A 25,731-nucleotide genomic window follows, 5' to 3' on the forward strand; every position below is an offset into this window, starting at 1 on the left:
AGAGGTGACAACTCCATATCACAAATGCTAATTTAACATTTTTCTCTGCTGCTAATGAAATCCTCACTGCTTAAGTGTTCTGAAGAAATAAAGAAGCCTGGCGTTTCCAACACTATATCTCAGAGTTCTGCATGGCTGATGAGTCCAGACAGTGACAAATGACACACTATTCCTCAGTGTGCCACCTTTCTTGCCCTCTCATCTTCTTGCAACTGAACACTGCTAATCTTCCCTGCACAGGAATTTACATTTCATAACTGTCATACAGGCATGAAAGGCAGAGGGAGGGGAAAGTCCTCTTTCCATCTGCCTCAACATTTCATTTTATTATTTACATTCCAATTGCCGTGAGAACACATTGGGTACATTTGTAGATAAGACAAGGGGAGTTGTTTTGGAAGACCTTCCTTTTCAAAGTAAAACACATAGTGGAGATTCAGGATCACAGGATCAACATTTTCAAGAGCAATCAGACTCTCCCTGTCTTGATATTCCTAATCTTGTTCCTGGCATCTTATACTCACCAACTGCCTCATATTGGATGCATGTGGTTCTACCCATCTGTCCAACAGACATTCTAAATAATGTGTTTACAAAGAAAATATTTCATAGGATATGAATAATGTATGGTTATAAACCATTTTTTTTTAAATCTCCAAAGGTTTGGCTCATCTGTGAAATGGTTGCTTTGTTTTTAAGAAGAAAATTGATTTTACGTATTAATGCACAACAACTAAAGTTGTTATAAAAGCATGGAAAAGCAGAAATAATTTTGTATGAAATAATATGAATAAATCTAGCGAAATCTGAAATGCAGTTTCATACAATGAATTTCCCAATATTTTTGATGTTTAATACTTAGTAGACATAAAAGCCTTCTCAGAGATAAGTATATATAACACAGGCACAATTAAGTTCATTAGAGCAGGTTCATGTTCCATAAAATGCTAAATTACTAATATGCAGTAAAACCTCATGGAAATCTAAAGTAGAGCATGTTATCTTTGCCCTTTTACATAGTCTTGCAATTCCTCTTTTTAAAATTAAGATCAAGAATTCTTGTCCAGGTTTTTTGTAGAAGATTATGTCAATTATCTGATAGAAGGAAATAGTCCACACTTACTTTACTAGTAACTCATTTTCTACTATTTAGCAAGTATTGAAAATACAGTTACCAGGTCTGAGGAATAGTGAGAAGGGCAGTGTAGCTGGGGTTTATAGAGAGAAAGGGGTGGAACTTAAGAACTTGATAAGGGCCAGACAATGCTGGACCTTTAAATCAGAGTAAAATTTTGGATTTCATTCTTAATTTTATAAGAGGTCATTGGCTAGTTTAGAGCAGGGAAGACATCATCTGCTTTACCCTTTTAAAGAATTAGTCTGTCTGATCAAGAATAGACTAGCCCGGATATAGAGTGAAAGCTGAGAGAGCAGCAGAGAGCTAGGGAAGCAGCCCAGGTGAGAAGTGATGAAGGCCTGGCCTAGGCTGGTAGCAGTGGAAAAATGAGATGTGATGAGATTATAGACCCAGTTTTGAAATACAGGTAAAATGTTTGGCTAAAGGATGAAGAGCGTAAAAGGAAAAGCATCAAGGATATGTGTAGCATATCTGCAAATGCTATGAGACTAGAGAAAGAACAAATTACTATGCATTTCAGTAGTCAGAAAAAGCTTTTTGTTTTTTGAGTTTTGGATGCTTGATCTGGACTTTTCAGCATGAATAATACTTAGACAGTAGACATAAAAGCCTTCTCAGGGGTAAGACAGAGTTACAAGTTGTCTATTCCATTAGGAATTTGAGAGGCATCTTGAAGATACTTGTGTACCTACAGTTAAGAGTTCTGTTGAGTAATGGAGAGATGAACAGTTGAAAAGAGAATCCAGATAAATCAGGGTCTTGAATAAAAGGATCAGGCCTTAGGACTTGATTCTATAAGTTGTAGAAAGCTACTGGATAGTTTTCAAGAACTAAACCTGCTAGAATTTCCAAATTTCCAGCTCACTACATTAAAGAATATACCACTAGAAACCATCTCATGGATTCCAAGGAATCAACTTTGATAGAGATTATCAGAGTGGACCATACTTTAACCACAATTTTAAGCACCCATGAAAACTAAAATGACTTTTCTGAATCAGCTGCATGAATATAAGTGGGACCTAGGGCACTAAGAAGGAAAATTATCCCCTTAAATGTCTAGTTGTGGCTAAAGGAGCAGAACACTTAGATATATAAATTGTAAAATAGGGTGGAATACTACAAAGACCACATATTATGCTTTTGTTATAAATCTGACACATACTTATTAAAGGAAATTGGAGAAACTATTAAGTAAAAAATGAGTGTACTCCATGATCCACAAACAGTCCCTGAGTTGCAGTTTCCTCAAGGACAACATGGTGGGGGGCTCTTTTTGGTGGCTGCAAATGCCCAGGGAGCACTACTGCCATTTAATGAATAAGGCACCAAGCTCATAAACACCTTACAGTGAATGAGACAGTTCCCCACAGCAAAGAACTTCCCAGCCTGAAATGCAAAGTGTGTTTCATTGAGAAAAATTGAGTTTCTGGTGCATTTACTTCAGGTCTTTATACAGACATACAAAACACCACATATGGATAGTTTTAAGAATAAAAATGTTACACTACACAAACTGTTCATATGTTTTTATAACCTATTCTTTCACATAATTCTGCAAGAGAAAACTACCATGTCACTCATTCTTCTACACCAACATTTTATTTATTCAGCATACCTTGAATAATTATACTGCATTTAATAAAGTCCCTACAGTCAAATTTCTAGCATTGTTCATTGTTTCAATTTTGTTATAATCAGTACTATGGTACATGTCCTTTTATTTATGTTTATGATCGTTAAAATTCTTACACATGACATTGAATCAGTCAAGTTCGTACTTTTAATATACATTTCCAACATGTCCTCAAGAATGATTTGTGCCAACTCTTTGTACAACAATATTGTTGGTGATTGATGGATGTCTCTAACATAAAGCTGAATAAAATGTGAAACACCAATTGAGAACACTGTGTCCTGGGAGCAGGCTGGTCCCTTTCCCATCCCATATCTTAGTGGAAGGTGCAAGGATTACTGTAGGATAAATCTGCCTTTGAAAACCATATAACTCATCTGAAATACAAATGCCAGACCTTTTCCTTATTTTTCCAGTTAAAGAAAGAAAGAAAATGAGGTTGTCAGGAAAAGATATTTGATGGAAAGTAGTAGTGAAGTTTTGGAGCTTGACTTTTGCTCTAATCCCTCCTCTGTGGAGACAAGTGGTGACTAATGAAGTTTGGAGATGTCTTCAAGCAGGGAAGTCTTGCACCTCATTCCCTGTTGGGACGCTGCCTTAAGAGCAAGGCCTATGGATCCTTCTCATTGCCAATATAGTGTGAGCCAACAATAATACAGACAGCGAGTGCTGACATGCCAATTTGTAGAATGTCAGCTTCTGGCACTCTCACATACACACTTGGTTCCTGAGAGTTGAGGTTGATATAATAGGAATTCCTAGGTTTCCCATGGGCTCAGATAAGGTCTGGGAAAGAAATGTAGGGAGGAGCTGGCTGACCAAAGGATGGAGGATACTAAGTGACAGGAACATCAGTGTAGTTTCTTTTCTAGACTTAAGGTTAGGAAGGGACCATCAAGACAGTTAGACCACATGAGAAGACTCATGCCAAGACATGAGTTGCCCTGCAGTAAGTATGATGAATGAAAATCAGACCCTATCGATAACAAGGATATTCCTGTTCCTCTCTTTCTTCCCTTCACCCTTTGGAGATATACCATCCTACATTCAACTGGAACTGCTCCCATTTAGAAATTTATGCCATGGGAAACTAGGGTAAGGAGAAACTCTATGGTACTCTTCCCTTTAATGACTTTTCTGCCTTGGGGTATGAGGAAAAGGATCTAAGAAGATGTGCCAGCCTATTTTCACAGCTGCCATCTACTTGGACCTTCTATAATTCAGGTCATCAGAGATCTTTATCAGGTCACTTATTTGGAGTTGACTCAAGGAATTTTAAATAAATGACTACAGAAGAGTGGAGTGTGGTTTAGACTGCTGAGTTTTTATGAGAATCTCTATTTATCTTTAATCTGGGATCTAAACCCAGTTACTATTAAGAGAAGGAGGAAGAGAGTAGATTAAAAAAAAATTCAGTTAACCTGCAGCATCTCAAACCTATGTTCCTCTGAACATTAGGAACTAGTCTCCATGTATGATATTAATGAGACATTAGGAAAGAAAACAGTACCTCAAGACTCTTGAAATTTTCTCACATTAAAAGAAAAAATATTTTAACTTTGTTTATTCCACTGTTTCTCAAATTATTTGAACCAAGAGCCTTTTCTAATTATAGCATATGCATAAAATTCAAAGGAACTGCATGATTTTACAAACTATAAACAAATTTGGAAAAATAAATCTATGATCATGTATCTACTTACCTCTTAGAGGTTGAAATTCAAGCCCTTCTTAGCAAAATGTTAAAATTCATCATTTATCTTTTGTCTGCAAAAATCTCATACTTTACTCATACTCCAACCCTGTGCTGGCCAGTTATAGATGAGCAGCTTTGTATTTGCAAAGTTAAATGAGCTGCCAAGGGGTCTGGCAATGCATAATTGAATAAATGGGACTAAACTTCAAGCCATTAAACAGATTCAAAACATTCTGAACTCATTTAATTCAACATTTTTATTTTATAAATGAGAAAACCCTTTCTCAGAGTAGTGTTATGACCTCCTCCAGCATAATGAAGGAGATAAGACCAACTCTGTTCCATGCTATCTACACCCAGCCATACTTTCACTATGTGTGACCAAATCAAATGGTGCAGGTAGACCAGATTCTCCATAAGAAGAGCAAGGCAATCTGGCCCTAACAATGGGTCAAACAACACATATAGAGAAGCTATAGTCAGAACAAATGTGAACTGCCTTTTGTTTCAAACTCACATTAGTTTCCCTTTTCAGAAAAAATACCATGGGAGGATTGCTACTGTAAGCACTTTTAGAATGTAGTGAAGATTGCTTTTTTCAAGGTGGCTACTTTATATATATAATAATATAAGAGATTAAAGATGAACTATTCTTAGTATCATTTTATGCTTTGCATGAAAACTATATTAATCCCAAACTCAGTGACCTAAGTAGAAAGCATATGCCTTTTCCCTTAGAGATAGCAAAAAATACAAAATCCACTGAGCAAAAACTGGGGCCTTAAGGCTAAGCTGTATTATGTCCTCAGATACAAAAATGAAATTGTGTTGTTATGGTTTAGATATGAGGTGTCCCCCAAAAGCTCAGGTGTAAGACAATACAAAAACTTTCTGAGGTGAAATGAGTGGGTTAGGAGAGCCTTAATCTAATCAGTGCATTCATCCACTGAGTCAGACTGACTGGGTGGTCACTGAAGGCAGGTAGGGTGTGGTTAGAAAAGATAGGTCAACAGGGGCATGCCTTTAGGGTTTATAGTTTGTCCCTGGTGAGCAGAGCTTTCTCTGCTTCCTTGTTGCCATGTCCTGAGCTGCTTTCCTCCACCACACCTTTCCATCATGATGTTCTGCCTCACTTTGGGCTCAGAGCATGGAGTCAACCATCTATAGACTGAGACCTAACCCAGGAGCCAGATAAACTTTTCCTTCTCCAGTTGTTCTTGTCAGATCTTTGGGGACAAAAGTAAAAATGCTGAATAAAATGGGTAAATGTATAATAAAAGGGAAGTTTCCTATCCTTGCATGGATCCCAAATAATCAAAGAGAAAAAAAAATCTATGTCTACATGTAAATTGGAGATGATTTGCTATTAAGCAATATCAGAACTTTACCATTCCCTTTAAGAACAGATAGTTAAAATATATTTGATTTTTAAGTTGAAGGTTCACATGGTAATTCACAATTCATAAAGCTGCAACTGAATTAATTCATATGAATTGAGTTCCAAATAGATTTATTATACTTTGTTAATGTGAAAAATACAAAAGACAAGACAGTTCCCATCTCTAAGCAGAAAGGTGAAATGTGTATACCTTCTTTTCACTTTTCAAATTATTTATTTACTCAATACCTGTGTGCTTTTATATATTAATATACGTTATAGTCTTAATAATAATTAAATACAATTTTTGGTATATCCACAAATACATGTTTAGTGATTCTAGAATCACTTGGGAAAGAAGGATATCTATACTGAAACTTAAAAATTCAAATGCTGGTAGAAGTTTTATTAAAGTTCCTTATAAAAGAATTACCTCATATTTGAGTTGACAAACTATTCATTTTCTCTTTGTAAACGAACAATTAGTTTGATGAACCAATTCTATCAGCCAATTCTAGGACCCATAATTGTATATCTACATGCCAAACAAAACTGATACCTCATTTATCTTATTTCTATTCCTGTGACTATGAAGTAATTGTATTATGTACTAGATTTTTGTGTGTGTTGAATATTTTAGAGCATCATTGGATCATTTTTGCAAACACTACCATTAATGCCTCCTTAAGGTTAGAAACTGAAAGCTTAAAATGGAAGAGGCAAAAATTATTTCTCACTTTTTAGAGACAAAGTTGATTACCATTGAAGTATGAGATAACAGTATCTTATATCATAATATGTTAACACATCTTATTTTCTTCATGCCTCTCACCTAAACCTATAAATGCTCTCTAGGTTTACCAACTTTATTACGAAAAGAAAATGGGGCTTATATGGGAACAGAGGCAATAAAACCTCAAACAACCTGTTACATAGCATGAACAAGAATATAGATCTCATGTACAGCATGAGGATTTTAGTTAATAACATTGTATTATATACTGGTAACTTGCCAAGAAGAATAAATTTTAGGTACTCACACATACACACTCAAAATGATTGCTACATGAGGTAATGTATGTTAATTTTCATACACAAACACATATACACATACACACATATGTGAAGATAAGTATATCAAAACATGTTATAAACCTTAAATATACACGATAAATTTTTTAAAATCATCTATGTTTGAAACCATCCTACATTTAACCTGATATGAGATATTATCAAAAATATCATGCCATCTTTTCAGGTGAAGGGACACTAGCAATAGATGTTAGCACATTCATAATAAAATGTGCTCATAAAAGTATAGTCATTGCTCTCATGTTGCATTCAGCAGAATTTTAATCTATGTTGAGCATTTATGAAGAAATAAGTCAGTTGCACAAATATGACTTCAACCCATTCACCAGTGTGCCTCAAAGCAATTTTTCCACCTTATAATACATTTCTCAACAAACAAGACTAGCATGACTCGGGGTAGTATTTTTATGTCTATGTGTAAACAGCTAAAGTATCATCTATATGGATAACTTCAGTCTACTGACAAAGAATGATATTTATTTAACACAATTTAAAGTATAACATTAATTAATATATTTATTGAGTATGTATAATATTTTTGAGAGGCTAGTTCTTCTCATTTCTCACTTTGACTTTCTTGGGATAGAGGCCTGTTAACAAGGACATGTTGTTCTCAGAGAGCAGAGTTGCTCCTTTTTTCTAGGCATAAGCATGTTAGTCTCCATGCCTGGATTACACATTTCCCAAAGGCAGGAACCCTCTAATGTCATTCCCTTTTGCATTCCTGATAGGGCCACCAGAATGTCTAACAGATATAGTCAATAAATGATTAAATTCGATTGAATTGTAATCAAAACTTAACAATAAGCCTATTTTCCTTACCATTTCATTTATAAAATATATATTCCTATTTAAACCTTACTGGAGTAAGAATCATTAAAATTCACAATTCATCCAAATTGAACCCAGTGAAATGTTGTCAAATAAAAAGAAAGTTTATAATGGATGCATTTCTAAATGGGGACGATTTATGTACCATCAGTAAACTCACATGAGTATAGAATATCGACTTTTATTTACCACACTGCAAAATGTTAATGATTATGTATCTTTTGAAATAAACCAGTTAGATCACTGTATACTTTAAGATTACAATGTTGTTAGTACACAGTGTTCCCATAACAAATATAAATCAGCCAAGTCACTGTGCAACAACGCTAATTTTAGTTGAGGTTTAAATATACCTAACAGTCATGTTGGTTATTTTCTGAGGTCAAGCACATAGACAAGGATCAAACTTGTATTTATTTGAGACAATATATTATATTGATCATTATTGAACACATAAGAAGAAAGCTTACTATAAATTATTTTGCAAATCCTCATATCTCTTATCGCTACCTTCATATTAACAATATTAACATTATACCTAACGATTTGTGTACTTTTTCAAAGAAATTGCAAATGTTTCCTTTGACCTGTGGTTTCTTTGTGAAATAGTATTAAATGATTAAGCTCTGGGCAGCATACATCATCTGATTAATTATTTAATCAGAAGGTATATAACACTTAAGTATTTAAAATTTATTTTCATGAATCTAAACATAGCAATCCTGATAAGTCAAAAGGAATAAGTAGAAGGATGTTATAAATGTGATAAATCATAATGTCAATTCTGACATTTTCATTATGTTTTCATTTTCTTTTAGCACACATTTAGTTACTGATCCTCTTATGAATTAAGTTTGGGTTACAGAGTAAACATGTTTTTATCTATTGAAATCAAGAGGTTTAAAAAGTGTTTATCATATACAAATTTAACTTTTGAAAACTAGCACTGCTTAAGAACTTCATTCTGGTTTAAAAAAACAAGTAATACTATTGAATCTGGAAATGTTAAGTTTCTAAGGCTATAGATATTTCAAGATTATTTCTTGCAGAAAATGATTAATCACCATGTAGATAGCTCAATGTCTACATGGGAAAAGAAAATGAAGCTGAACGGTATATTATTTGTCAGGCAATGGTTTCACAGATTACTTGGGACTTTCATACTCTAAAAATTCAGAAAATTGCAAACATTTAAAAAATCTCACAGTTCAATTCTTCTAGAGCATTTCTGATAGCATTAAAGAGAAGCTCATTTATTTAACAATCATTTAGCAGCAACCACATGCAAAATACTGTTGAGGGGTTGGGATAGATCAACTGTTCCTGTGATTAGCTCTATATCATAAACAGTGGCACTACAGAACAACTCTGATGTCAGTAACTTTTTTGTACAAGCAAAAGCAAATCTTGCTACAAGTAAATCTATCTTTCTCAATTTAAGTAGAAAAGGTAAATTTTATCCATATAACATCTCTGTTAGTTTGACTTGAAATTTCTGCAAATGCATTTTCAGCTTGTTTCTGCTGTGACAATCAATATCAAGTTGTGGAAAATTAATTATATGACTGATAACCTATTATGCACACAAATAAAATATATATATTAAAAAATTTATTATTCTAATGTATTAAATAGAGAAGGTAATAATGTTTGATAAAACAAATCTTAAAGACAATCTATCTTTTTAATCTAGTATTTTATAATTAAAAATTATTACTAAGGGTGATTTCATTTATATGCTCAAATCTACAGGTATCAATTTTAATTTCCTCTTGAGTGACTGATTAGTTGTTTAGGAGTATGTTGTTTAATTCCTATATATTTGTGAATTTTCCTATTTCTTCTTGTTATTGATTTCTGGTTTCAAACTATTTTGATTAAAAAAAATACTTAATATAATTTCAATCTTCTTAAATTTGTTGACTTGTTTTGTGGCTCAACATGGTCTATCCTGAAGACTGTTCAATGTCCAATAGAAAAGACGTGTACATTACTGAAATGTTCTATCCGTGTTTGTTAGATCTATTTGCTTTATATGTTTAGGGGCTCCAATGTTAGCTGCATATATATTCACAATTTTTATATCCTCTTGATCAATTGGACACTTTATATATTATTAAAGATTAAGTATCCCTTATCAGAAATACTTGACACTAGAACTCACATAGACTTTTGAGTATTTTCAGATTTTGGAATAATGGTACATGTGTTCTTATAAGCTAAAGTGAATTTCTTATAGGTAGCATTAGTTGGGCCTTGATTTTTTTATCGATTTGGCCATATTACAGCTTTTGACTGGAAAAATTTAGCCCATGTACACTTACAGTTATTATTAATAGGTAAGGACTTCTTACTACCATCATATGATCATCTCAACAGATGCAGAAAAAGTATATGACAAAAACCAACATTCTTTCATTATTAAAAACTCAAAAATTAAGTATGAAAAGATGTATATCATCACAATAAAGTATATATAAGAAGCTCACAACAAACACCATAGTTAATGGTAAAAACCTGAAAGGAAAAGGGAAGAATGCCAACTCTTGCCACTTCTATTCAACATAATACTGGAACTCTTAGCAATCCAAATTGGAAAGGAAGAAATTAAATCATCCATGTGTACATATGACAACTTGATCATATATATAGAAAAAACCCTAAAGTGCCCAATTTTTTAAAAAGCTAGAAATAATTGATAAATTCAGTAAACTTGCAGGATACAAAATCAACATTACAAAATTGATAGCATTTTTATATACTAAAAACCAATTATCTGAAAGAGAAATCAATAATACCTTTAACAATGACATCAATAAAAATAAAATACTTATGAATCAATTTCATCAAGTTTTTAAAATACCTACCAGTATTCTGAAAATCATAAAACATGAATGAAAGAAATTGAAGAAAATACGAATAATTGGAAAAATTACCTGTACTCATTGATTAGAACAATCAATATTCTGAAAATGTCTGTACTACCCAAAACAATCTAGAAATTTAATGTACCCATCAAAATTCTAACTGTATTTTTTCAAATAGAAAAAGAAATCTTAAAATTCATACAGAACCCAAAGAGTCAAAGCAAAATATTCCAAGTAGCCAAGACAATCTTGAGCCACAAGTAATGGCAAAGCCATATGATATCTTTGTAGCTGATTTTTAAAAAATACTATAAAGCTGTAGTAGTCAAAATATCAGTGCACTATCAAAAAAAACCAGCATAAACAGCAATGGCAATGAAAAGAGAACCTATAAATAAGTCCACACATTTGTAATCTATTGATCTTCAACAAAGATGCCAAAAACATGCAATGGTAAAGAGGTAGTCTCTTCAGTATATGGTATTGAGAAACCTGGATATCCACATGAAAATTTCTTTTAAAAATGGACTCTTATCGCATACCATAAACAAATATCAACTCAAATGGATTAAAAACTTACATAAACACAATACAACAAACTATAAAACTAACTAGAAGAAAATAAAGCAGAATTTTCCAAGATTGATTTGGGCAATAATTTGGGGAGTTATGACCCCCAAAACACAGACAACAAAGCAAAACTAAGTAAATAGAATAGTATCAATCATAAAAGCTTCTGCACAGCAAAGAAAATGATCAAAAAAATGAAGACACAACCCATGCAATAGGAGAAAATGTTTGTAAACCATACATCAGATGGGAATTAATACAGAAGGAACTCGAAATATAGAAGGAACTCAAGCAACTCAATAGCAAGAAAATAAATAACCTGATTTATAAAATGAGCAACTAATCTGAATAGACATTTCTCAAAAGAAGACATAAAGATGGCCAGTAGGCATATAAAAATATGCTTAACATCACTAATCATCAGGGAAATGCAATTCAAATGAGATATGACCTCATCATACCTTTTAGAATATCTTTTATAAAACAGACAAAAGAATGACAAGAATGTGGAGAAAATGTAACCCTTTTACACTGTTGTTGAAAATGTAGAAAGGTACAGCCATTATGGAAAAGAGTATGGAAGATCCTAGGAAAATTAAAAACAGAACTATCACATCATGCAGCAATCAGAGTTCTAGGTACATAGATCTTGAAAAGATAACTGCACTCCCACATGAACTGTGGTATTATTTTCTATAATCAAGGTATGCAACAAACCCAAGGGTCAATCCACAGATGAATAGATAAAGAAACTGTGGTGTGTACACACACATTGTAATATGATTCAGTGTTAAAAAAAAAAGAAAGAAACACTTCCATTTGCCATGTGGATAAATTTGAGGACTTTATGCAAAGTAAACTAAGCCAGGCACAGAATGACCAACGATGCATGATTTCTATTCTATGTGAAGCCCGAAAAAAGTCAAACCCAAAGAAACAGAATAGAACAGTGGTTGCCAGGGACTGGTGGACGGAAAAGAATGGGGTCAAAGGTATACAATTTCAATTAGATAGAATGAAGCAAAAATAAATAAATAGAATAAAAATAAGTTCTGAGATGTAATGTATAGCAGGAGGTGCTGTAGTTAATACTACTATATTATATACTTGAAATGTACTAAGGGGGTAGATTTTAAATGTCACCACAAAAAAGAAAATGATAGTTATGTGAGATAATGTATATGTTAATAATGTTGACCCTGGAATCATTCAGGATGTACACACACATCAAACTCAGGGGTCAGAATGCAGCTCAGTGGAAGAACCCTAGGTTTAATTCCCAAGTCCACAAACAAAAACAGAACAAAAGGACCCAAAACAAAAAAACTATCATATCATACTCCATAAACATATAATTTTTATTTATCAATCATACCTTAATAAAGCTGGAGAGAAACCACTTTAAGTAGCTGTGGTTATATCTTTCTGTTAACATCAAAAGTAGGTAGAATACATCAAAGCAAACATTCCAAAGAAATAAATGCACCAAATAAAAAGAGGAAAATAAAAATTAACTACTAAACATCTTAGTTTCAAATAAAACAGAAAAAAAAGGGGGAAGAAGGGAGAGAGAACATCCAATTATAAACCAGATATCCTTCAAGGGCATAAAGGGGGAAACCAATGCCCTCTCCTACTTTGCAGCATTTCTGATCCTAAAGAGAAATACCAATCGCCAAGAGAATGGCACAGCCATTCATCTCATCCTGCAATTCAGATATCTAACAGTCCTCATTGTCACATTCATGTTTCTCCAAGTTTCTAGCATATAGCAAACCATCATTATTTCTAGAATAACAAGTGCTTGAAGAAGAAAAAAAAGAAAAGAAGAAAGGAAAGGAGGGAGGGAGGAAGAGAGGTTGTAAGCTTTTCATTTCTCTGACCAAAATACCAGACCAGAATGATTTAGAAGAGGTAAAGCTCACACTGTCAGAGGTTCATTTCAGAGCTGGCCAACTCTATCACTCTGGGCTCAAGGTGATGCAGAAGGGCACGGTAGAGGAAAGCTGTTTAGCTCATGATAGCCAAGAAGCAGAGGGAGAGAGATCAAGTGCCAGGGACAAACATAAACCCCAAAGGAACTACCCTAGTGACCTACTTCCATATAGCCACACCCAACCTGCCTATAATTACCACCCAGTTGGTCCATTCAACTCAGGATGGACTGATAGATAAGGTTATAGCTCTCATAATCTGATCCTTTCACCCCTGAACATCCCTAATTTAACCCAGGAGCCTTCTCGGGGGACCCCTCATACTCAAACCACAACAGAAAGATGGAGAAAAAGCAAGGAGATGAGGAGAAGAGAGGAGAAAAGAAAAGAAGGAAGTGAGAAAAAGTTACTTCTATTCACATGGATCATTCTAATTAGAGTGTAAAAGATAAAATTATTTTAAATTTCATATTGAATAATTCAATAATTTCATTTATATTCTTTAGAATTTTTGGAACTCCAAAGATGTGGCCATAATTATGGGTGTTTATTAGAATATTCCTTGAATTATTATAGAAACTCAGCATATTATTGCTAAATTTGGCTTTAACAATTTTCTAGTAGAATTTGCTAGTAAATGAGAAAGGGTTTTAAGGGATCTGCAAAAGGTCATCCAGTCAATTAATGACCAAGCAAGACACAAAGATCAGCCATTTTAGTTCCCAGTCCAATGTATTTTTCCCATAGCCATGCTGCAATTTCTAGGTCTTATGACTTCGTTTCATTTTAGAAACTTGTTAGAACCTGTAGTACCCATTAGAGAAATATCTCCAAATGGTTTTCTTATATCATTTAGATTTCTGCTTTAAACTATTAAAATAAGTAGCCGTGTTTTTAAAAGGTGAAAAAAAGCAATTTTGAAAATGATAAAGCACTTTCACACCTCATTTGCATTTTGCATTATATATTTTAAATAAAGGCAAAAAGTAGAGGGTGTATGTTTGCCTGATTTCTTCATATTCTGAAGCAATGAAATTCTCCAGTTAAATCTGGTTGTCCACATTTCAGTTTATAAAGACCCAGAGGAGGTTCACTATTGAGGGATTTGTCAGGGGAGTGTTAAAGTAGATGGATCAACATTCTGGGTGCTCAGTCTACCCCGCCTGGTTGTGCGACCTTGGATACTTAAGTCTCCTCTGTGACTTTCAGTACAATCATGGGATTGTGCTAAATCATGGCTTCTGTCAATGGATGTCTCCTTAGGCCCTCCTGTGTCTACATGTGAGCATGCATTTTTCTGAGGAGAGGTTCTATAGCTTTTATTAGATTGTCAAAAGAAACTGGATCAAAAAGCAAGTTAATTGCTTCTGTATTAGTATCTGAAGTCCCTTGTAACTTCTGAATGCAATAAAGCTATGAACATAATTTCAAATTGGAAATAGGAATCAGTATAACTATTAGCACGAATAAGATTATTGGAAAAAAACATTCTGTACACAGGTGCATGGCTATAGTGAAGCATACATTTAAATGTTAGCTGAAGGAATTCTATAGAAGCCCAGTCCAGATTCTCCATGATTACCATTAATTGGCCAGACAATGTAACTACATATGGAAAATGTAAATATATCACCAATTTCTAGTCCTTCCTCTTTATTATCAATATTTTAATGGGCCACCAAGGTAGTCCTGCTACTTAGGAGTATACGAGGATCAGTTATACACACGCACACACACACAGACACACACATACACCAAAAAATGTCTATCCACACAAAGCTCCTTTCTCACAGTTATCAAAACATTCATCACCAAAACACTTTGATTATAACCTTTGAATGGATGGCTGAATAACTGATGTTCTTATAGAATGCACATGATTACAAAAGACTCAGAAAGTCACTCTGCTTATTCACATATTTTCTTCCTTTCATCTATCCTTAATTTAATAAAATTCATTAATTATCTCACATGGCTGGAAATTCTCCTGGACCCCTGTCAAATATCAGTGAACAAAATAAACACATTCCACTCTCATAATCCTTACTTTGTGCAAGAGGAGAAATGAAATAAACAACATATGTAAAATAAGTAAATTATTATTTTAAAAGACAATAAACACTTGGGCAAAAAAAGGGGGAAGGGTAATGAGACAGAGTAGAAAGATGGAAATATCACAGGAGAGGTTTCCAATTTTAAATAGGTCAAGGCAGGCTTCACCAAGAAAGTGTCATTTCAAAAAGTCCTGAGGAGATGAGGGAGTGAGCCAAGTATGCAATCTTGGGGAAGAGCTTTCTAGGCAGAGAAGGAAACAGAGCCAGGATATGCTTGATTCGTTCAAGGAATAGCAAGGAAACCACTGTGCTAGGGGTAAAGCAAAAATCATCCTGATGTTGTGATCATGAAATACGTAAAATTTCATCTTTGGTTCACATTTCATACTCTATTATTTCTGTATTTAAGATGAAAGTCATAAGACCTATTATATAATCTTAGTAGAGTCCTGAATTTATCAAGATATGCAAAGTTAAAATTCTTCTGAAAATTTATGAATCACTCCAGAACCATGATCTGATTGGCATGCATTTTAACTTTCTCTGTTCCGACCAACATATATTTGTAAAATGCTGTTATTTGATATGCAAATATGGCATTTAATAGGAGATGATGTCATTGTACAGTAATCAACTAAAAGATCTTCATTTTAGAAATTGAGAGTACAGGCACAAAGAGATTTGTTATTCCAACAAAGAGAAATTCTAAGATTCATAGTTCACATGAAAGCACCCATTCTTTATGAAATGTCACTGATCCTTTTGGCATTTACTACATTGTTCGTTTCATTAACTTTCTTCCAGAAATTGAAACAATCATGATTATTGTACAATTTATATGGCATTTCTCTGGGTTATTACTGCAAAGAACAAAATCCATATAAAGATAGTAATTTTTTTTTTTTTTTTTTTAAGAAGGGAGGGTCAGGCAGCCATCCCTCACAGGAAGCATTTTATTCCTGCCTCTTCCCTCAAGGGAAAATGAACCATGACTTCATGACCTTATAAATATAGCATAAAACGTAGGCAACCGTACCTTGCCCAGCTGGTCCTTTTTGACAAAGCCAGTGGCAGCTGCAATGTTCCCTGCGCCCTCCACCGTCTTCTGGGCTACTGCTGTCACACCGGTCACCACTGCCCCTCCAACATTTGTCACTTGCTCTTTGGTCTTCTCAGCCACTTGAACAAATCAAAAGCAACAATAGATTAATGCATGGTGGGATGACAGTGACTTTAAATACTTTCACTGTGAACTTCTATACATCTGTATTGACATAAGCCTTAGATGATGTGATGAAGGAATCAGAAGAAACAAAATCTACCAAGATTCAATCTTTGAATCTTTGCTGAAGCATTTCATTGTAATTGTGCACATTGCTAAAAGGTGCTTCAAATTTAATTATCATGAACATACACTCATTAGCAGTTTGGGTTGGATTTATATTGAGGAAAGTGTTCTTAAAGCCATACTACAGGATTAGTTACAGTTGAATCAGTCTCAGCATGAAATGCATTTCTTTATTTCATTTTCAGTACCAATTCTTTGATCTCACTCAGCAAACTCATTTTCACCACACCTCCAAAGTAATATAACACTTACTGCTTACAGGTGAAGCATTACTAATCCAATGATCCAAAATTGGAAATGCTCCTAAAATTCAAAACTTTTGGGCACCAACATGGAGCCACACAATATTATTTAAAATGTCATATAAAATTATTTCCACGATTCATATAAAATGTATATGAAACAAAAAAAAATTCTGTTTACACTTGGGTCCCATCAGTCCCTTTCTTAAGATATCTCCTTATTTATATGTAAATATTCCAGAACCAAAAAAGGAAAAATTGAAATTTGAAACATTACTGGTCCTAAGCCTTTCAGGTAAGATAGTATACATGTTACCTACACATGCTAGAAATAAACAACAATAGAAGGCAACGTCTATCCTTTTAGAAAACAGAAGGGTTCTTAGTAATAAAATTGATTTCCATAAGTTCAATGGGAATTTAGGAGCCTGACTTTGAGTCTGATAACAGTTTCATTTGTCACTCAGTTTATCTTAGTAAAATAAAGTAAAATAAAACTTAAGAGAAGGCAGTGTTAATAGTACAGAGTGGATTTGTAAGTAGAGATCTTAACTTCATATCAAAAATTCTCCAAGATATTCAAGAATTATATCTAAGTGCTGAATGATATTTCCATATTATTTCCATAAGATTGCATAAAGAAAGCTCCAATTTAAAAAAGGTTCTGTGTTGTTGTTTTTTTCAATCAACTAAAGGGTTCTTTGAAAAAAAACTAACCAAAGAAAGAGATTCTGTTCTTTTAATATTTCCAAGGTCAGTAGAGAAATGAAACAGCTCCTCTTCATCCAAACCTCTGTCAAAGCCTTAGGTCATGTATGTATGTCATGTTTGCCTTTCATTTTATCTCACAAACTTATCCTTTGTTTTTCCCTCCAAACTTAAGAAATCTTTGCTTTTGAGGGATACTCTTCCTCAGGCACTCTCCTAAACAAATAAAAAGACTATTTTTTCATCATGTTTTATACTCTCCAGATAAGCCTCAGTATGGTGACCCCAAAGAGTTACACTATATCAGCTCTTAAGTGTTATTCACATGATTATTATACTATGCAGAGCTGACATCATTAGCTGGAAAGGCCAATAGTTAAGCAGGATGAACTGAGGTCATAGAAGCAAACGTGGTTTGTAAGGACTCTTTAGTCCAAGCAGTGTGGGGAAGCCTGACATGGATCACAAAGCTTAAAACCAAAAAGAATCCACAGCTGATGTTGCTCTGCATCTATCTGCCTTTTAGGCTAGAACTTTGTAGATTACCTACTGTCTTCCCTTTTAGGTCATGGCTGATACCTCTTGAAGAATCATTGCTAACCACAATTCAAGTTCTATTCAAATGCCGGTGAAAGACTGTCCTGAAAATTTTATGACTTTAACATTCCTGGAATGCCGATCCTTTAAAAATAGTGAATTGTATGGTTTAAATTGTCATTTCTTTTCTTTTCCAAGAACACGAATAGAAAGTTTTGCTCAAGACGAACATTTTCTTGTCATAAAATCTTAAAGCAAGACAAAAATAGGTTTTGATTTTTTTTTTTTCAACAGACTCACGGTTTTTCTGCCAGCCATGAATTTTACAGTATGCAGATAATCCTTTACGTATGTATAAACTTTAATATATTGTTTTAACACATATAAACTTCACAGTAAAATGAACCTTGTATGTTACTATAATTTCACTAGGCTTATTTTAATAGCAAATAAATTAATTCCATTATAAATGGCAGAATGAACAGATAGCAATAACAGACACATCTGAAGAGATTTTTCTAGGACTGATTATTCCAAGAGGATCTCCCCTGACCTTGACCTTAGTATTTCCCATTTAAGGTCTTTTAAGCTGTTTTTCTACTCACTGAGATGCCAGAACAAAAGGAACCCAGAGAAATGCAAATCAGTAGACTTGAATTTAATGAAGGTATTTAATTTTAAGAGAAAAGAAAAGAACTTATAATTGGGACCACAAAGGATTACTTTCCTCCCAACCAATAGATACTATAATATTTTGAATTCACTTATCTCCTTCCCAATGTGCCAGTCTTTCCCATTTTTGCCCACACAGCTCCATCTGGTTTGAAGCCTTTATCCCATTCCTGTTCACTAAGCAGACTCAATTGGCTTTTGCTGAAACTCAGCTCAAATGTCATATTCCATTTAAAACAAAACACAACAAAACAAAAAAAAACCTTTTCCCAAAAGTACCTATTTTCCTCACCACATGACTTCATAAAGTTTTAGACATACTCTGCTATTGAACTTCCTTCTGCCTTGCACTATAATCATCCATTAACCACTAGTCAGCTCCTCTTCATCTGCCCTATTTTATTTCAAATAAAAGGATCCTGCTTTATTTTTCCTATATTATCCCTTAATAGACAGTCAACACATAATTTGGAATGCACTAAAAGGAATATAGTGTCTATCTTAAATGTTTACATTAATTTCAATCATTAAATTTACATTTTATTTAGCTAAGTAAAAATTCCAAAATGGAAATACAGAAACAAGTTTTAGAATAAGGTAAATCTAATCTTTGACATGAAACCAAACTATAAAATAAGAAGTTCTAGTTTGAATTGGTATACAAATTCTAGATTTGGGGAAAATAAATTTAAAACAATTTACTGAGGAATATTATTAAATCATGTTGAAAATGAGTTTTGGTATGTTTTATTGTGATGTAATAAATCTCTGTTGATAAGAATCAAAACTTTCAGAAAATATCCAGTGTTCGACATTTCTTTATACCATACTTATATGAAAAAAATCTACATATATGTGAGGTATGTGTGTTTCTGGTTTTTTGTTTTCTGTTTTTTATTTTTTGTGTGTGTGTGCTAGATATTGAACCTACGAGTGTTTTACCATTGAGTTACATTCTAGCTCTTTATGTTTTTCATTATGAGACAGTCGCTTAGGGCCTCTCTAAATTGTTGAGACTGGCTGAACTCAAGCTTGCAATACTCCTGTCTCAGCCTCCCACGTCACTGGGATTACAGGCACTGCACCTGGCCTATCCTAATTTATGTTTAAAGCATCTCTCCAAACATGTGTTTCATGGCTGTGGCTGTGGCTCAGCAGTAGAGTGCTCGCCTAGCACATGTGAGGCCCTGGGTTCAATCCTCAGCACTACATATAACTAAATAAAATAAAGGTATTATGTCCAACTACAACTATTAAAAAAAAGTCATGTGTTTCAGTTAGTCCAATCTAAAACATTCTCATATATTCCTTTAACATTATGCTTTGGTTGACAACTTAAATATAATTTTCTGAGGCCCAACAAATGCCAGGATTTAAAGTGAAGCTTTCTTTTTTTTTACCTTGAAATTATCTACTTAGAGAATTTACTTCTTTAGATTTTATTGATAGAAAATCCCTGGCATAAGTTGACTGAAATCTATATTTCTGCACAAGCAACTCACAAGCTGAATCTTGGGGAAAGTATTCTTCTAACAATATTGGATAATGTATGTACTATAAAATATTTTCTTGCTTTCCTCAATAAAGACAATAATGAACAACATTTATTTAACAGTTATGATATTCCTATATAAACATTTTAGACGAAGTATAATAAGCAATCAGTTCTCTCTCTCCTTATACACTGAAGTGATTATCACAAACTTACTTATCCCCATAACTGGAATTTGGGTTTGATAGTAAATACAACAAATTAATTAGTGTGTTTATCTGATGTGGAAGAGGAGTGGCACTTATTGCAGCTAGTTACTTGAAATGCCTTCTCAGAGTCAGAGTAATTATGACATCTTTTTGATATTCTGCTACTTCCAGGGTCATTAACTGGTATGGTGACTGTACTATTGACCAAGCCTAAACCACTATATCCTTGCTACCTAAGGGCCTTTCTCATAGTTTTCTGTGAAACACTAGTTTCTCTTGACCCTATAAATATTGAAAGAAACTTTCAAGAGTCAAATAAAGTTGAAAAACCCTGGATTAAACTATGTTATGAGAATTAATTTTACCAAAGAACATTTCTTGTTCTTTAACATAGTAAAGGAAGGATTACACTATACAATTTACGACATTACCAAACCATAGAAACATAAGCTCATGGGCTATTTTACTTCAGAGAATATTTTGTAAAATGTTGAGCACCTCTCTCCCTCTCGCTCCCTCTGTCTCTCCCTCCCTCCCTCCCCCTCTCTCTCTCTCTCTCTCACACACACACACACACACTCATAATTACATTCTGGAAAAGACTGAAAATTTCCAAACTTGTCAACATTTAATCCTTGTAGCTCATCTTCATAGTTTCCTTTAGAAATCAGTAAGTATTAGTAAGCTTCTGTGATTTTCAGCAGATGGAAATATTGGGAATTGCTGTCTTCTTTCTAAACCACATGATTTACCCTCGACTGTCATAATGGAATACCATTAATCTAGGTTGGCTGCCTTCAGATAGTATAGCCTCCTCCTGTCTGCTATCCACTTGTTACAAAAATCAAGGTTGATAATATTTACAGAAGGCCCCAGGAAGGGACTTACCTAGTTCTCTGCATTATATATTGGATTACAACAGAGTAAATGGAAGCTGCATAATTAGCTTTTAATAGACTCAGTTGTCAAAGAGTTCTGTTTTATTTTGTAGTTTCAGTTTTATAAAAAATATAAGTTCAAAAGGCATATGAGCTGGGGGTGGTGGCCCACGCCTGTAATCCCAGTGGCTGGAGAGGCTGAACAGGAGGATCGAAATTTAGAGGCCAACCTTAGCAACTTAGAAAAACCCTAAGCAACTTACTGAGACCCTGTCTCAAAATAAAAAATAAAAAGGGCTGGAGTTGTAGCTCAGTGGTAAAGTTCCTCTTGGTTCAATCCCCAGTAGCCCATCACCCCCCACCCCCCCCCCCGCAAAAAAAAAGACATATAAGATGCTTTTATTCATATGCTATAAAATTGTTGCTTAAGAAAGGTCTACTAGAAAGAAATGATACTTGTATAGTGCATACTATTTGCTTTCAGTTTTCTAATGCTTTGTGTATATCGATTCATTTAATTCTTTTACGGATGGGTAAATTAAATCACACAGAGGTTAAGAATCATGCAGAACATCACACAGCTGGTGTGTATAAGAGAAATTTGAACCCGAGAGGATTGACTCTAGTGTTTGCAGTCATAACCAACAACTGATTTAAGATTCCTATTTCATTTTCCCCATCTCCATTTTATAATTTAGTGACACAAAACATGTTATTTTGGTGAGGCACTATTATATTTAAGGCTTTCTGGTGATATGATTCATGCTTCTGATGGTATCTCATCTCAGCACACCTCTCAGGAAAGAGAGTCATCACAACATGGAACAATGGCAGTGAGTCTATAGGATAATTTGTTAAATTTTTATTCTCCTTTGATTTTTCTATTTCTATCATTATTATCCTCATCCTCCTGATGCTCATCATAACCATCATTTTCACTATTCTTTTTACTTTTTAATTATAAATCTTCTTATTGACTTATTCAAATTATTGACACAATTGGTCCAAGTAGAGATAAATATAGTAAACAATTTATAATCACCTCAAGGTTATTTTCTATAATGTATTCTGAATCATAAAAGAAATACTATAATCAGCATAATTTATGCCCAGAATATTTTATTGGACTTGAAATTTTATGTTACTATTTTGACAAATAATAACCTTCACATTTTGTTAATGCTAGCAGTTTGCCGATTTTTGGTTGGAATACCCGAATGCCCAATGATTATAGATTAAACAGAGCAGGTCAATGCAAAGTCTTAGCAATTCTTGGCAATTAAAATATATGCCTTTCTTGTTTTTCATGAATATGTATAATTAAAACATTCATAAATAAGTTTAAATTAGGCTAATACTCCCTTAGAATGCTCCTCTATAGGCATAGTAGTTGTTTACAATTACATTCTAAATAATCAATGCTAATGCCCTATTGGTTACCCTATATTTTGAATGTTATCCCTGGATATAAGTCTCTGAGAGCTTACCTGTTGTCACACCATGAACCACTCCCTCCTTGGTTTTGGAACCTATAAAACAAAAAAATTCAAAACATAAGTCTCAAATCATCCTTAGATGATTAGTTAGCCAATTTTAAATAGAACCAAATTTTAAAATCTCAATCTTCAGAAGTTCATGTGTCAAGATATTCCTGAGGATACCAAACATAAAAACAAAGGAAACTGGAGGAAATTGAGTAATCACTACCACAGATAGAAGAAATCAAAGCTAACAGGAGGGAGGTGAGGTAGGGAGAGGTTGATCAGTGGACCCTAAGTTGCAGTTATACAGCAGTAGGAAGTTCTGGGGTGGTCCTGCACAATGATTACAGAGAGCAACTGTGCACTATATATCTCAAAAAGCTGGAGGAAGAGATTTTTGGACGTTTTCATCATAAAGAAATAATAAATGTTTGAGATGGATATGTTTAAGCTGATTACATAATATATATATATATATGTATATATATATATCAAAACATCACATGGTACTCTATTAATATAAACAATTTTGTGTTTTTCTATATCAGTTAATAAAATACACTTAATTTAAAAAATGAAAGAAAAGACTTGGGCATGAAATGACCTTTTATTCCCTTGCTTCCCACTTCACAGTTCCACATACAGAAAGACAAAAAGTGAGATAACACTGGAGTTAGTGAGAAAAAGATTTTAGATTCAGAGCTGTTGAAACCACAAAAGCACAGCCCAATAGATGAGATATCCCAGAAACACAGATGGAAGGCAAAAGAAGGCAGTAACATTTGTCAAGCAGCTATTATGTAAAAGGCTTATTAAATCTTATTTAATCTCTATGATATTCATGTAATAGAAGTGTATTTTGCCCAATTCATACCTGAGGAAATTAAAAACCACAGTGCTTTGCCCAGTGCTATATACTAATAGGCTACAAGCACATTCAACCTTGGTTCATATGTAAGAAAAGAATTTCCTTCAAACCTTGACCATTACTAAATTTACCAACAAATAGTTACTACATGCATTATTCAAACTATGTTTCTTAATTATTTCATTCATAACCTCTGAGGTTAAATTTTCAGTATAGTTGACACCATTTTTTTGGATTAAAAGAATTTTTTTTGTTCTAAAAGAAAATAGCAAATAGATTTGAGATTCATTTAAAAGCTATTCTAAATCTCAAATAATGTCACTCTATCAAGACCTAGAATATAAGGAAATAAGGACATAAATGTAAGAATTTCCTTCACACCTTGACCATTACTAAATTTACAAACAAATACTCATTACATGCATCAGTCAAACTATGTTTCTTAATTATTTCATTCATAACCTCTCTGAGGTTGAATTTTTAGTATAGTTGACACCATTTTTTTTTTGGACTAAAAGGTTTTTTTGGGCTAAAATAAAATAGCAAATAGATTTGAGATTCATTTAAAAGCTATTCTAAACCTCAAATAATGTTGCTCTATCAAGACCTAGAATATAAGGAAATGAGGACATAAAAGCTGAAAAGGATTTAAACTCATATGTGAACATTAAGATAATTATTAAGCTTCATTTAAAAAATGCACTAAATTTTGTAAAACCCTTCCTGAGCATACAAGAAATAACTAGCAATGTTTTTTTAAAATAAACCAGAAAATTGTAAGGGAGCCTCAGTTTCCTTTTCAGCAAATTTAATAAATAAATTAATCAACTACTCTCAAAATAAAAATGTTTTTAAAACCATGGGGACAGAATATAATTACTTAGTGGTTGTGCTGGTTTTAAAATGCTGACCATCAAGTCAGAGTCCAAATGGTAAGAAAATACATTGTACAGCTATTTAAATTTTTAATAATCTTCATTAACTCTTGCTCGTAATTCATGAATCAAACTTTGAAAAATGTTTTATCTGAGGTTGTTTCTAGATCCAAATTTATTTAAAATTTAGAAGACTTTGATGATCTAATAATATGATTGATAAGATGATCTAAATAAATACATAAGATCATATTGAAAATATTTATTGAATATGTTTGAACATATAAAAATATGGCATTAAGTGAACTGTGCATGCATCATATCTGAACCTATTGAACCTTTGCTATTTTATAAGATATAAAAATAGCCAATGGAACTTTCCAGATTTAATAAGTATTCTTAAGAATTTTCAATATCAATGTAAAGAGCCCCCCCCCAACACAAATAAAACATAAACTAAAGCTTTATAGTTAAGCATGTAGTCTTTGGATTCAGAATGTCAGAGTTTGAATATTCATATCACCTCAAAATAGACAAATACACATTACTGGTCTACATGATGATAAAAGGAAATAATTCATATGAAGTTCTTAAGGCATGTTTAGTATATAGCAAATACTTAGTAAGTGATAACTATTATTCTTCATAAATAATGTTTGCAAAGGGATTTGCAGTTTAAAGCAGAGGACAAAGCACCAAATTGTAAATGTCATAAAAATGAAGATGTACGGTTGTTAAATATGTCAAAGTATATATTATAGCATTATATATAATACAACATTCCAGACAAGGTTCATTTTTAAATGGTATTGTGACATTGTGAGATGCATTGAGCCAAAGCTGTGTAAGTTATCTTAATAATTAATGAGTGGAAAATTACAAGTAGTCAGCAGAAAAACCTGATTGTCTTATGACCTTTATTGTTGAAATAAGATAATTTAATCTTATTTATAAATACATAAAGAAATGAAAAAGGTTAAAATTAATTTAACTTACTCTTAAAATGCTATTTATTTAGTATACTGTAATTCAAAATATTAACAATGAAAGTGTTTTACTGCTTCATAAAAATTTTATCAAAACTAGTTTAAGTTGGACATGTTGGCACATTCCTATAATCCCAGCAACTACAGAGGCTGGGGCAGAAGGATCACAAGTTTGAGACCAGCCTCAGCAATTTAGTGAGGCCTTAAATAACTTAGCAAGACCCTGTCTCATAAATAAA

At 33.3% G+C, this 25,731-nt stretch overlaps 1 protein-coding gene across 2 annotated transcripts in view; it reads right to left on the bottom strand.

Moving 5' to 3' along the window:
• Positions 1–25,731, bottom strand: part of Snca (synuclein alpha) — a 99,014-nt gene that overhangs the window by 67,800 nt on the left and 5,483 nt on the right. For both annotated transcript variants that reach the window (XM_026405202.2, XM_026405204.2), the window contains exons 3-4: positions 22,770–22,811; positions 16,233–16,375 (exon numbers count right to left, since the gene is read on the bottom strand). In XM_026405202.2, coding sequence (XP_026260987.1) covers positions 16,233–16,375; positions 22,770–22,811 — 185 coding nt within the window. The remainder of the gene's footprint in view (positions 1–16,232; positions 16,376–22,769; positions 22,812–25,731) is intronic.

This window comes from Urocitellus parryii, chromosome 10 (assembly GCF_045843805.1).
Source record: "Urocitellus parryii isolate mUroPar1 chromosome 10, mUroPar1.hap1, whole genome shotgun sequence".
NCBI classification, from domain to species: domain Eukaryota; kingdom Metazoa; phylum Chordata; class Mammalia; order Rodentia; family Sciuridae; genus Urocitellus; species Urocitellus parryii.